General features: G+C 37.6%; 1 protein-coding gene across 1 annotated transcript; it reads left to right on the top strand.

Annotated features, from left to right (window-relative positions):
- The first annotated feature begins 1,335 nt into the window (after positions 1–1,335).
- Positions 1,336–9,096, top strand: LOC122625986 (troponin C, isoallergen Bla g 6.0201). The gene is made up of 6 exons (XM_043806069.1): positions 1,336–1,399; positions 1,474–1,531; positions 4,210–4,243; positions 4,301–4,699; positions 4,761–4,781; positions 8,944–9,096. Exons 2-6 carry the CDS (start codon positions 1,529–1,531, stop codon positions 8,946–8,948), a joined length of 462 nt encoding a protein of 153 aa, XP_043662004.1. The 5' UTR covers positions 1,336–1,399; positions 1,474–1,528; the 3' UTR covers positions 8,949–9,096.
- Positions 9,097–13,035: the final 3,939 nt, after the last annotated feature.

A 13,035-nucleotide genomic window follows, 5' to 3' on the forward strand; every position in this document is an offset into this window, starting at 1 on the left:
TCAGATAGTCGGGGAACTCGACTATAGCGTACTCTCTTGTTTTGTTAGTAACGTAAATTGTTATCGATTTGCAGAACAACTTTTTGCCACGCTCACTCTAACGCCCACAAACCGCCAAAAACTATCAGTGCTGAAATTTCTCATCACACTCCCACTAGCCGAGTAACGGATATCAGATAGTCGGGGAACTCGTTCTCTCTTGTTTGATTTGTAATCATCTGTCTGCGTACGAGTTTGTCCTCTGCCTTCTCTAAAACGCTTATTTGGTACTCTTGGTTGTTAAGGGGGTTGATAATAATTTTGGGTGTCGTTCTGTCCGTCTGTTCTGAATTCTTTATACAAATTTGATCTGTTCTGATCGAATTGTTGTTGTCTAGAACGTAAAGCTTGTTTTTGGGGGGTCTGATTGCTTCCATTTGGTCTTTGGATCTACGTGGGATTTATGGATGGATTAAACGGGAATAACGAATTGTTATTGTAAGTATATACATATATTCTTGATCAGGATCAATAGCCATGTCCGTCTGTCCGTATGAACGCCTCGATCTCAGGAACTAAAAAAGGTTAGAGAGTTTAGATCAGGCATGCAGCTTCCAGAGACATAGACGCAACGACATTTGTTTCCAAATGTGGCCACGCCCACTCTAAAATATATTTTGATATTTTTTCCAAATGCACATTTACATTTGCAAAAAACGTTTTGCTACGCTAAAACCCACAAACCGCCCTCACTCTCAAAATTTTAAATTTTGTTAAATTTTTTTATTTTTTTTCCCAATTTCTATATTCCAGAAAATGTTGAAATTTATCGTTTGCACTCCTACCCACAGTGCAATTATTAGTAATACATGCATACATTAGAAAAGCTGTCTTTAAAAGTATGTTAATACAACATCTTTATAAACAGTGTTCAAGAATATAAATAAATAAGTGATATAGTTACAGTTATAGTGACAGTTATGATGAAGCTGTCAAAGGAAAAGTTTGTTATCTTCTTTTAATATTAAGGCTCATATGACCATAGATTAAAGAAATATTTTGCTTTTATTGACACTGTTTATATACCAAACATTCTTATAAATATAAAAATCTAAAACAAGAATTCAAATTGTAATAATAAATAAATAAACAATTTATTACCATAAAACCATTTATTAAAGCTATTAAAATGAAAGGAATAATACTTTCAGCATTAAGACCACCCTTACTCTCCGAGCGCTTCCTTTTTATTATTTTCTTATCATCGATTAGGGTGAAAATTTAGCCGTTTGTATATAGTTGTAGTCGCTTACATTTTTATTGTTAGCGCTCGGTAAAGCTTTGGCATTTTCCATTGTCGATGAAATTAGCTAACATATAACTCAAATCGAATTGTTTAAAAGCTTGGTGATAATTGAAAGTACTGTTTCCTGTTTCTTTAGCTTCTACGTTCTTTTGGAATACTTTTTAGATATTTTGATAATTTATTTAAAGGTTTTTCTTTTACTTAAACGGTGTAGTTCAATTGAACCTGAAACAACTTTTTAAAATGGTAAGTTACAATATTTTATCTTTGGTTGAACTTAAATTACAGAAGTTGAAAAGATAACATTGTAGGGAACATTATTAAATATGTGGGCTCCACAGGACGCTAGTAAGGTTTTTAATAACTAGTTGAGTATGAATTAAGCTTATAATTCCATAGCTTTAGAAAAAGCTCTTGTTGTTTTATTTATTGTAATAGTAATTTGTGGGCGTTACGGTGGGCGTGGCCTAACTTTTTCTAATATATCGGTTGTTACGTAGCCATATTAGAGCCCTTGTCCTACAAAATGGCTGGGGCCAAGGGAGGCATTTCTCCTCTCTAACATAACGAGAACGAACAACTTTAAGGTCCCTGAAAATAATTCACTTCTCAAACTTTCGTCAGTCCTGGCTGTCCCACAAGCTTATCTGTTGCTTGATCGAAAAACGATCGGTCTGTGGTCCGGCTACATTTTCTGCTCTTAACACATCCGTGAGCCAATGGGCTTCGCAATGCGATCCCCTTTTGTCAAGGTGGTCCGTCAAAAGTTATATCATCGTTTTAAGCTACTCCACTATTCGCGTTAGCACCCCATTTAAATTGTAGGTACCAACTCATTCTGTAGTATTCGTTTTCTCATTATTTTATACATTTATTGAAGAATATATATTGAGTAATAAGCAAATAACCTATAATACATGAAAATTACTTTAATTAATAAAAACTCTTCGAGCGAAGAGAAACGAGTTTGCCACCAGGAAACACATATATATGTATGTATATATATGTATATATCCAAAATTCATAGGAGCATCATTGGTTTTGCTGTACGCTTCTTTTTTGTTTTAATGTTGTGTACTTTACAGTTTTTTGGCGGTTTGTGGGCGTTAGAATGATCATGAATGATCGTGTTCACATTCTGAAAATCGATAGAAATTGGCTAAACAAAACATTTTACAAAAGTATGAGCATTACTTTGCCTGTTACAAACATGTTAATGAATGTGTATACAAAATGGGTATACAAAATATTAAATAATGCCACGGCAGTTCTATTGAAAGGCTTTGGCGAAAAAAAATGTATATTAATACATGTTATTTACCTGTACGTACTTCAACGTACTTTGAACTTTTATGGTTAATCAGTTGCATACGGACAGACGACCTACCGAACAACCGGACAGTGCCACTTCGCCCTACTGACTTGATTACCAAAAAATACATATTAGAAAACGGGCACTTTTTGTGGACTAAATTCCTTCATCTATGTACAATTCATTTTAAGAAATAAAATATACCCTTCCATCATACTTTATACATTTACTAAATATTGCATTTTTATCTAAAAAGATCGCCTTCTCATTCTTTAAATTTAACACATCACGCTAGTGCGAATGAGGGAATTTAACTGTTTTCTTGAAATTGGGGAAAAAAATAAAATGGAAACCAATTTTCAAAAGTGCGGGCGTGACCTTAAAAGGGGCATGAACAAAGTGTTTTTGGTGTACGGATAGAAATTGGCAAAGCAAATAATAAAACGAAATAAAATCAAATCATTTTTAAAAAGTGTGAGTGTGGCAGTTTATTGCGGTTTGTCGATAAAAATTTACAAAACTAAAAAAAAAACAAGAGAGAACGCTATAGTCGAGCTAGTGGAGGTGGGAAGGAGAAATTTAAACACTGACAGTCTTTGGAGGGGTGTGGGCGTTAGAGTGGTCGTGGCAAAAAGTTTTTTGGCAAAGCAAGATAAATTTACAAGTCTAAATACAAATATCATATTTTGAAATTAATTTAAAATTTAATTACAAGGCTAACAAAAAATATCAACGTATTTTTCAAAAGTGTGGGCGTGGCAATAAGTTTATGGCGAATCGATAGAAATTTAAAGGACTAATAAAAAAAAAAAATATATCAAAACATTTTTCAAAAAAGTGGGCGAGACAGTTTTGGCCGTTTGTGGGCGTGGCAACATGGGTTAACAAACTTACGCTCTGTCTCTGGAGTCTACATGCTGAATCTCAACTAGCTTTTATAGTTCCTGAGATATCGACGTTCATACGGACGGACAGACAGACGGACAGACGGGCATGGCCAGATTGACTCGGCTATTGATCCTGATCCTACCCTTGTTATACCCTACGAGAGAATGTTAAAGTCGAGTTCCCCGACGATCTGATACCCGTTACTCAGCTAGTGGAAGTGCGAAGGAGGAATTTCAACACTAACAGCTTTTGACAGTTTGTGACCGTTAGAGTGGACATGGCAACAATATTTTTGGCTAATTGAGAAAAACTTACAAGGCTAAAAAATTGTGAAAAAATGTCAAAACATTTATTAAAAGTGTAAGCATGACAGTTTTTGGCGTTTTATGGGCATTAGGGTGGGCGTGGCAACAAGTTTTTTGACAAATTGATAGTAACTTACAAAACTAATAAAAAAAAGTCTGAATCTCAACTTTTTAGCTTTTATAGTTCCTGAGATCTCGACGTTCATACGGACGGACATAGCCAGATCGACTCGGACATTGATCAAGAATATATATACATACATTTCAACGAAACTAGAATACCCTTTTACTCTAACACTAACGGGTATACAAATTTAAAGTACATTTTCCTAAGAAAAATTGACACTAGGCTGACATATATGTATATTTCCTAGTACATTATCTTACAATTTTTAATAAATTAACCATTGTTCTTGCAGGCGGATGGAGAATATGACAAGGAACAATTGAGAAGTAGTTTAAAATAAACATACATATATTATTTAAAAATAATAAATATAATTTTATTAGTCCTTAGGAACGCTTTCAAGGCTTTCGATCACGACGGTGCAGGATGGATCGAGCACGCTGATGTTTCTAGCATTCTTGAAATATTAGGTCAGAAATTGGAACCACCTGCGGTAAAGGCACTTATCAAAGAGGTAGATAAAGGAACAACTGGTAAATTGGATTTTAGCCAGTTCTGCAAACTGGCAGCTCGTTTTATTGAAGTTGAGGAAGATGTGGGAGCACTTCAAAATGAGTTAAAAGAGGCCTTTCGTGTATATGATAAAGAGGGAAAAGGATACCTGACTGTTGCAACACTAAGAGGCATTCTTCACGAATTGGACGATAAGATTTCTAACCAAGACTTAGATTCGATCATAGAAGAAATTGATGCGGATGGGTCTGGCACGGTTGATTTTGACGGTAAGTTGTCTAATATTTATAATTTATAATTAAGCATTCAATAATAAAATTTTTATTGCAGAATTTATGCAAGTTATGACAGGTAATACATGTTACCCGTGACAAAATATTTGTTCTACATATCTTTCATTTAAAGCTGTTCCAAGCCACAAGACAATAACAAAGTATTTTGAATCAAATAATAACACCTCTTGACAAGGTAGGAAAACTGTCGATCGCACAAAAGACTTTTGTGACGAAAATGGATTTAACACACACGGCCATTTTCGCTTAAGGGTGCGACAGTAACACGTATTTTACATTATCAAGAGGTGTATCTATTCGATGAGAAGTTTGTTGATAAATTATTTATTTCCCACTGTTTATATTATTATAAGTATAACTCAATACTGTGACCAGAAGAAAGAAAAACAAGAAAGAACGCTATAGTCGAGTTCCCCGACTATCTGAGAAATCGGAGAAATCGGAGAAATTTCCGCACGGACAGTTTTTGGCGGTTTGTGGGCGTTAGAGTGGACGTGGCAAAAGGTTTTTCTGCAAATCGGTAGAAATTTACAAGACTAATGCAAAACTGAAAAAATAGCACAACATTTTTCAAAAGTGTGGGCGTCGCAGTTTTGGGCGGCTTGTGGGCGTGGCAACATGAATCGACAAACTTGCGCTGCGTCTATATCTCTGGAGTCTGCATGGTGAATCTTTCTAACTTTTATAGTTCTTGAGATCTCAACGTTCATACGGACGGACAGACGGACATGGCCAGATCGACTCGGCTATTGATCCTGGTCAAGAATATATATAGTTTATATGGTCGGAAACGCTTCCTTCTCCCTGTTACATACTTTTCAACGAATGTAGTATACCCTTTTACTCTACGAGTAATTTGCCGACTATGTTCAGGGATGGGTCGGTGTCGCCAATATTTTTAGAAAAAACAGTACTGGAGTGAAAAGGGAGGCTTTAGATGAAATTAAACAATAAAAGAAGCTTAGCCAGCACAAAACGTCACTTTTTTCTTTTTAGATAAGGCAGGACGCTGACTTGACTTACACTGCATTCTGATATTTGAGTTTTACGTCTTTAACCGTTTAGATGTATACCACAAAAACTCGGTTTGACGTCGAAAGTAATGTTGGAAAGCTTCTTACAGCAGCAAGGTTTCTCTACGCACAGATTTTGCGTAAGGTATTGCGTTATAGGTTCTTTGACTTTTTGGCTGAAGGTTCCAGATGTGCGATTTAATTGGCGAAGATCACGCAACGGGCTTCTGGCTTACAACGGACATGTAACACATACTGGAAAGTTCGCGATCTACGGGACTTCTCCACTGTTCTTTCTCGCAAGGTGGAGAATACAAGGAACAATTGAGAAGTAGTTTAATATAAATAGTATTTAAAAACAAGAGAGAACGCTATAGTCGAGTTCCCCGACTATCTGATACCCGTTACTCAGCCAGTGGAAGTGCGAAGGAGAGTCTTTAACACTGACAGTTTTTGGAGGCTTGTAGGCGTTAAAGTGGGCGTGGCAAAAAGTTTTTTGGCAAATCGATAGAAATTTACAAGTCTAATACAAAAACAAGAGAAAACGCTATAGTCGAGTTTCCCGACTATCTGATACCCGTTACTCATCTAGTGAAAGTGCGAAGGAGTCTTGAGCACTGACAGTTTTTTGCGGTTTGTGGGCGCTAGAGTGGGCGTGGCAAAAAGTTATTTGGCAAATCGATAGAAATTCACAAGACTAATACAAAAATGAAAAAATATCAAAACATTTTTCAAAAGTGTGGGCGTAGCAGTTTTGGGCGGTTTGTGGGCGTTAGAGTGGGCGTGGCAACATGAATCGACAAACTTGCGCTGCGTCTATGTCTCTGGAGTCAGTATGCTTAATCTCAACATTCTACCTTTTGTAGTTCCTGAGATCTCGACGTTCATACGGACAGACAGACGGACAGACGGACGGACGGACAGACGGACGGACAGACGGACATGGCCAGATCAACTCGGCTATTGATCCTGATCAAGAATATATATACTTTATATGGTCGGAAACGCTTCCTTCTGCCTGTTACATACTTTTCAACGAATCTAGTATACCCTTTTACTCTACGAGTAACGGGTATAATGAAAAAATATCAAAACATTTTTGAAAAGTGTGGGCGTGGCAGTTTTGGGCGGTTTGTGGGCGTTAGAGTGGGCGTGGCAAAAAGTTTTTTGGCAAATCGATAGAAATTTAGAAGACTTATACAAAAATGAAAAAATATCAAAACCTTTTTCAAAAGTGTGGGCGTGGCAGTTTTTGGCGGTTTGTGGGCGTTAGAGTGGGCGTGGCAACATGAATCGACAAACTTGCGCTGCGTCTATGTTCCAGGAGTCTTTATGCTTAATCTCAACTTTCTAGTTTTTTTAGTTCCTGAGATCTCGACGTTCATACGGACAGACGGACAGACAGACGGACGGACAGACGGACATGGCCAGATCAATTCGGCTACTGATCCTGATCAAGAATATATATACTTTATATGGTCGAAACTAGTATACCCTTTTACTCTACGAGTAACGGGTATAATAATACAAATAATCTTATAAGTCCTAAGGAGCGCTTTCAAGGCTTTCGACCACGACGGTGCCAACTTTGCATGTAGGTCGACTTGTGATTTCTATAGTTAGTTCTACTAGAGTGCCACATGGCAGAAGTATTAACTGAAAAGATCAGAAACATACTTTGAGAGACTTCGTTTTCATATCGTTCAAAAGATATGCTCCTAAATTTTTGCTGGGCGCATTTACTAGCTCGTAATATATGTGAATAATCTTCTTTGATATTATACCTCGGTGAATGCCGGCATTAAGGAATGCTCCAAACTCATTCAAATTCTTGTCCTAATTATTATGATTTTCTCCAATAAACACCCCTAAGACGCTAGTAGAACGGATCTATTGTCTTGTTCATTATGGCACGCTTGCGGCGAATAGGTGGCAGTGTATACATGTGCAACGACAAACGACTTAAAAACGATTTATAGATCCGTACAAAACTTATGTTATCAAAAATTGTTTGTTAGGCAGTCTTGATTCTTACTAATCAGCCTAATAAGTTATACTTTTTTGACTGTTATTCTTTAACTGATAAATTATCTTTTCCGATAAATTGTCAGCTGCAGCATTTTGCGATATGTTCAAGTTTATTTTAAACAAAATTAGTCGCAACCGTCCACCTGGCTAACCGTAAAGCTTGATCGGTAAAAACACATGGGTCTTTCCTCTTTATAAAGACACACCCATTTAGAAAAATCCATTACATCGAGTCAGGCAAGTCGAGTAGCCCGTCTCGATTCTTACTAATCAGCCTAATAAGGTCTACTCTTTTAATAATTATTCGATGCGAGCAGACCCGATTTCTATTTCCATTCTGATTTGACTCTTTATTTGTGTTCTGACTGTAATGACAAAGTTACTGCTACCCAACTTTGTGTTTTCCTAGCGTTACGTCGCTTTGCCGTACTAGAATATTATTTATTATCATGCCAAATGAACATTGACTAAAAGTTAGATATTTGTGTAAAACGTCTTTTCTGAGCCGTCAACGGCCTCATTTAATGTTGAAAGGGTGGAACAATACTTAAATCCCATGAAGTCATCCCCATGTTGAACCATGAGTATGATATAATAGATAGTGCTGCATAACAAAAACCAATGGTATACTGTGAGGTCTTGCGTTTTCATCGAATTGGTAAGTTAAGGACATCAAGCTGTCTTTTAGATAAGTTGGAGTGATTTATCCTTAAGCTGAAGTTAACCGACTTACCTGTCCAATCGACAACCTTAATTAAAATTAGTAGATTTTTCTAAATAGAATGTCGAAATCGTAGGTGTAAATATGTGGATTAATATCAAAGGCTAACTTTGACCACTTCTAGTTTTAGATGGAATTATTACATTGTAGGGACCACAACATATTTTAATTTCTGTATTTTAAAAGTATGTATAAGTTAGAAGGACGAGTTACCGACCCACTTTCATGGGACAAGTAGGATATTACCATTTTTAAATTTCTCACTCGCACTCCCAATAGTTGAGTATAAGATATCCTATAGTCGAGGAACTTGACTATAGCGTACTCTCTTGTACTTATTACCTTGTGCTTAAATTAGCTGGTGCAAAATGATTATTTTTTTTTATTTACTTCGTAATCTTAATATTTCTTTATCAAAATATAAATTTAATTTAAATAACAAATTTTTTCAATTCTAGGTTAACCTCTATTGCTCTGTTTGACAGGCTTTTGAAGAGCTCAGAAATGGCTACCCATAGGCGTTTTATCAAAAATATTAAAAGTGAATAATAGCCATTTGTACTTAGTCAAATATTATAAATAACATCTTATTAAAACGTATTATCATTATATGTGTCTTATTGGTTTTAAACTTAAATAATTATCGTCGTTGCAATATAATAAAGGCTTTGTATAAACATACAATTATTTATTTTCCTGAAAATTTTAACAGTGGCATTAGCATTGGAAAATAGGCCGAAATGGAACTCGTCGACGAGATCTCTTTGTTCTGCCTTAAATTCCTGTCTGATCATTAACTCAATTGCCACCTTACAGCACTCATTTTATAAGATGTAAAATAAATCGAGCACAAAGCCCGAACCAGACCAAGAGAAAAACGAATGCCCGCGTTCACACTTATGTTGGAAAGATTGCGGAAGAGTTTACTAGTGACTCTGCATTGCAACATTGGATGCTATATTGCTTCACTTAAGAACAGGAAGGACTTACGTAGTTTTATTCCAGGAAACATAGCGGCATTGTTTTATCTTTTTTTTTAATAGTACGAATCTATCAATATATTAAATTTTCGCAGTTACAAAATCTTTAAGCATTTGACCCTGTTGCATTGGGACCGTTCGGCGTGCCCAAAATGTTTTTGGAACCTCAATAGGTATTACCAATATAAATATATTATAACAGGAAAATTATAAAGGGTTATCTAATAGAGACGCTCGTATTTTTAAATCTCATTGCGGCCGTGTTGTTTGAGTGACAGTCGTCAGTCAGTCAATGCAGTGTGTCCGTCCACCAAAACCTCCAAGGCAGGTTATAGAGTCGTGCAGCTCGTGCAAATCCTAATTTTTTTTTTTTAATGGGTCTTCAATTTGAGCGACGTTCCGCGCTTTTTGCACGTCTTACGGTCGCACAGTTCGCTTCGCGCACAGGAACTTGGGCCTGCACCCGTACAAGATCAGCTGACCCAGGAGCTTAAGGTGAATGACCATAGACAGCGCCGTGTGTTCGCTGACTGGGCATTACAGCAGTTGGAAGTTAAAGCCGATTAAAAAAAAATAATCTTCAGCGACGAGGAGCATTTTTGGATGAATTGCTATGTCAAAAAGCAAAATTGGTGTATTTGGGACGAGATCAATCCACACGAGGTTTAACAAGTGGCAATGCATCCGCAGAAAATGCCTGTTTGGTGTGGATTCTGTACTGGAGGCGTGATTGGTCCTCACACCCCACACCCTCAATGGTGAGCGATACCGGTCAATGATAATGGACCTTTTCTTGTGGGTATTTCTTAAGTCGCAGGTCTATGCCAACACATCGCCAACCACCGATGCCCTCTTAGTCAACATACGCCACGCCATCGATTCCATATATAATGGGATCGATGGACCAAATAAAATTAATTCCGCAAACATCTCTACTACATGTATTTTTTTTTTCATTTCAAAGAAAAAGCCTTTAATACTGGCTTTAGTATATATTGAAGGCCACTACTGTGGACTACTGTGGATTCTCTCAGCTCTCTTGAGCTCGGTCGTTACCGCTGCGGCAAAGCTGTTAACCGCTTGCCATTCCACCTCCCCTTGCAGCGGGACTAGGTTGTCCGCACCCAGCCCGAAGCCGATTAGTGCATCTAGAATCCGGTTAAAGACGTTCCTGATGTTGGTACCCCCTCTCCATCGTCGCTTCTTCAATCACTCTGTTGACAGCGTCCATTGTGGACCACGCTTTCCTGAAGCCGAACTGGGACCGCGAAAGATCTTCCGCGTCTGAGATGGCCCTCTTTAGCCGAATACACACCAGTATCTCTAGGAGCTTATCTGCTCTGTCGATAAGGCATATCGGCCGGAGCGATGAAGGCTCCTCGGGTGGCTTCCGTGGTTTGGGGAGGAGCATCAGTTTTTGAATCTTCCAGCGGTTTGGGAAAACACCTTTTATCAGACACATGGTAAATGCAAAAACATTAGAATAACAAGATGCGTAACGCCCTACGATTTGTTTGCACATAATTCTTTTGTGCTCGCTCCAGGCTCTCTCGAACATGGAGAGAGCGCTCTAGAGCCCGCACATCCCACTGTCGACAACTGTATGTGTGCACATGCATTATAAATTTGACAAAATTGCTTTTAACTTTACAAGTTTATGGACTTTAAATCTATATTATTTGTAGGCAGTGATTCTTAGATGCTTATGTCCGCACGTCGTGCCTCAAGAAATAAATTTCGCAATAAACAGGTTGCATATTTGTATTTATTTTAAAAATATGAATTTTTAAATATTCATTATTTTCATAAAATATTACTTTTTTTTTTTTGTTTGAAATTTATGTATCGAATTACCTTCAGCAATTTCGTTAGCTCCAGGATTTCTTCGATGGTGACCGTAGAGGGTGCTTCGTCGTATCCAACCGCGGCGGGATCAGTGGGGCTTAGCCTGTCCATCCTAGGAAACAGGAGCTCCAAAACACTGCGGAGCTTCTCTGTAGAGAAAGCATTTCCGCTTCCTCGCCCGTATGCCTAGCTTGCGTGCCATCCTGCGGGCTCTGTACACTGCTTGACGTTCGGCGAACGACTCTGCACCTTTGGTAATATAATATTATATTATATATTATAATATATAATATGCAAACATTTATAATTTTAACTCAATAAGAACACAAAACACGAAAGACGAATACACACACAAAGCACAAGAAAGCAAAGCAGCCGCGTTGAAATGAAAATTTAACCCTGAAAAAGAAAAGGATATTGTAGATTACGCACACATCTTCAAATATCTGCAGCCATCCGGTTTGCCATTGAAAAGTTTGGACATTTTAGAGATAGTTTGTTTACTTTTGGTAATATTATTTTTGCATGCAATTTTATACCCGTTACTCGTAGAGTAAAAGGGTATACTAGATTCGTTGAAAAGTATGTAACAGGCAGAAGGAAGCGTTTCCGACCATATAAAGACCATCTTGATCAGGATCAATAGCCGAGTCGATCTGGCCATGTCCGTCTGTCCGTCCGTCTGTCCGTCCGTATGAACGTCGAGATCTCAGGAACTACAAAAGCTAGAAAGTTGAGATTAAGCATACAGACTCCAGGGACATAGACGCAGCGCAAGTTTGTCGATTCATGTTGCCACGCCCACTCTAACGCCCACAAACCGCCTAAAACTGCCACGTCCACACTTTTGAAAAAGGTTTTGATATTTTTTCATTTTTGTATTAGTCTTGTAAATTTCTATCGATTTGCCAAAAAACTTTTTGCCACGCCCACTCTAACGCCCACAAACCGCCCAAAACTGCCACGCCCACACTTTTGAAAAATGTTTTGATATTTTTTCATTTTTGTATTAGACTTGTAAATTTCTATCGATTTGCCAAAAAACTTTTTGCCACGCCCACTCTAACGCCTACAAGCCGCCAAAAACAGTCAGTGTTAAAGACTATCCTTCGCACTTCCACTAGCTGAGTAACGGGTATCGGCGAATGGTTCTGACCCGACTTTGGAGCTTGGTTTTAAGCTCTTCCAGACAGATTTATTTTTCGTTTCTTGGATCATTTTTAAACAGTTATTTAATTTTTTATTTAAAAATTAATTATAATTGCCGAAACTAAAATTCTTCAAATCAAACCGACAACAAAGCAATTAATACCCTTCGAATCAATAATTATAAATATTAAACAAAACAAGATAGAACGCTATAGTCGAGTTCCCCGACTATCTGATACCCGTTACTCAGATGGTGAAAGTGCGCAGGAGAGTCTTCAACACTGACAGTTTTTGCGGTTTGTGGGCGTTAAAGTGGGCGTGGCAAAAAGTATTTTGGCAAATCGAAAGAGTTTAACATAAATAATGCAAAAATGAAAAAATATCAAAACATTTTTCAAAAGTGTGGGCGTGGCAGCTTTGGACGGTTTGTGGGCGTTAGAGTGGGCGTGGCAAGAAGTTTTTTGGCAAACCGATAGAAATGCAGACGGACATGGTCAGATCGACTTGGCTACTGATCCTGATCAAGAATATATATATGGTCGGAAACGCTTCCTTCTGCCTGTTACATATATGGTA

Source organism: Drosophila teissieri, chromosome 2L, assembly GCF_016746235.2.
Source record: "Drosophila teissieri strain GT53w chromosome 2L, Prin_Dtei_1.1, whole genome shotgun sequence".
NCBI lineage: Eukaryota > Metazoa > Arthropoda > Insecta > Diptera > Drosophilidae > Drosophila > Drosophila teissieri.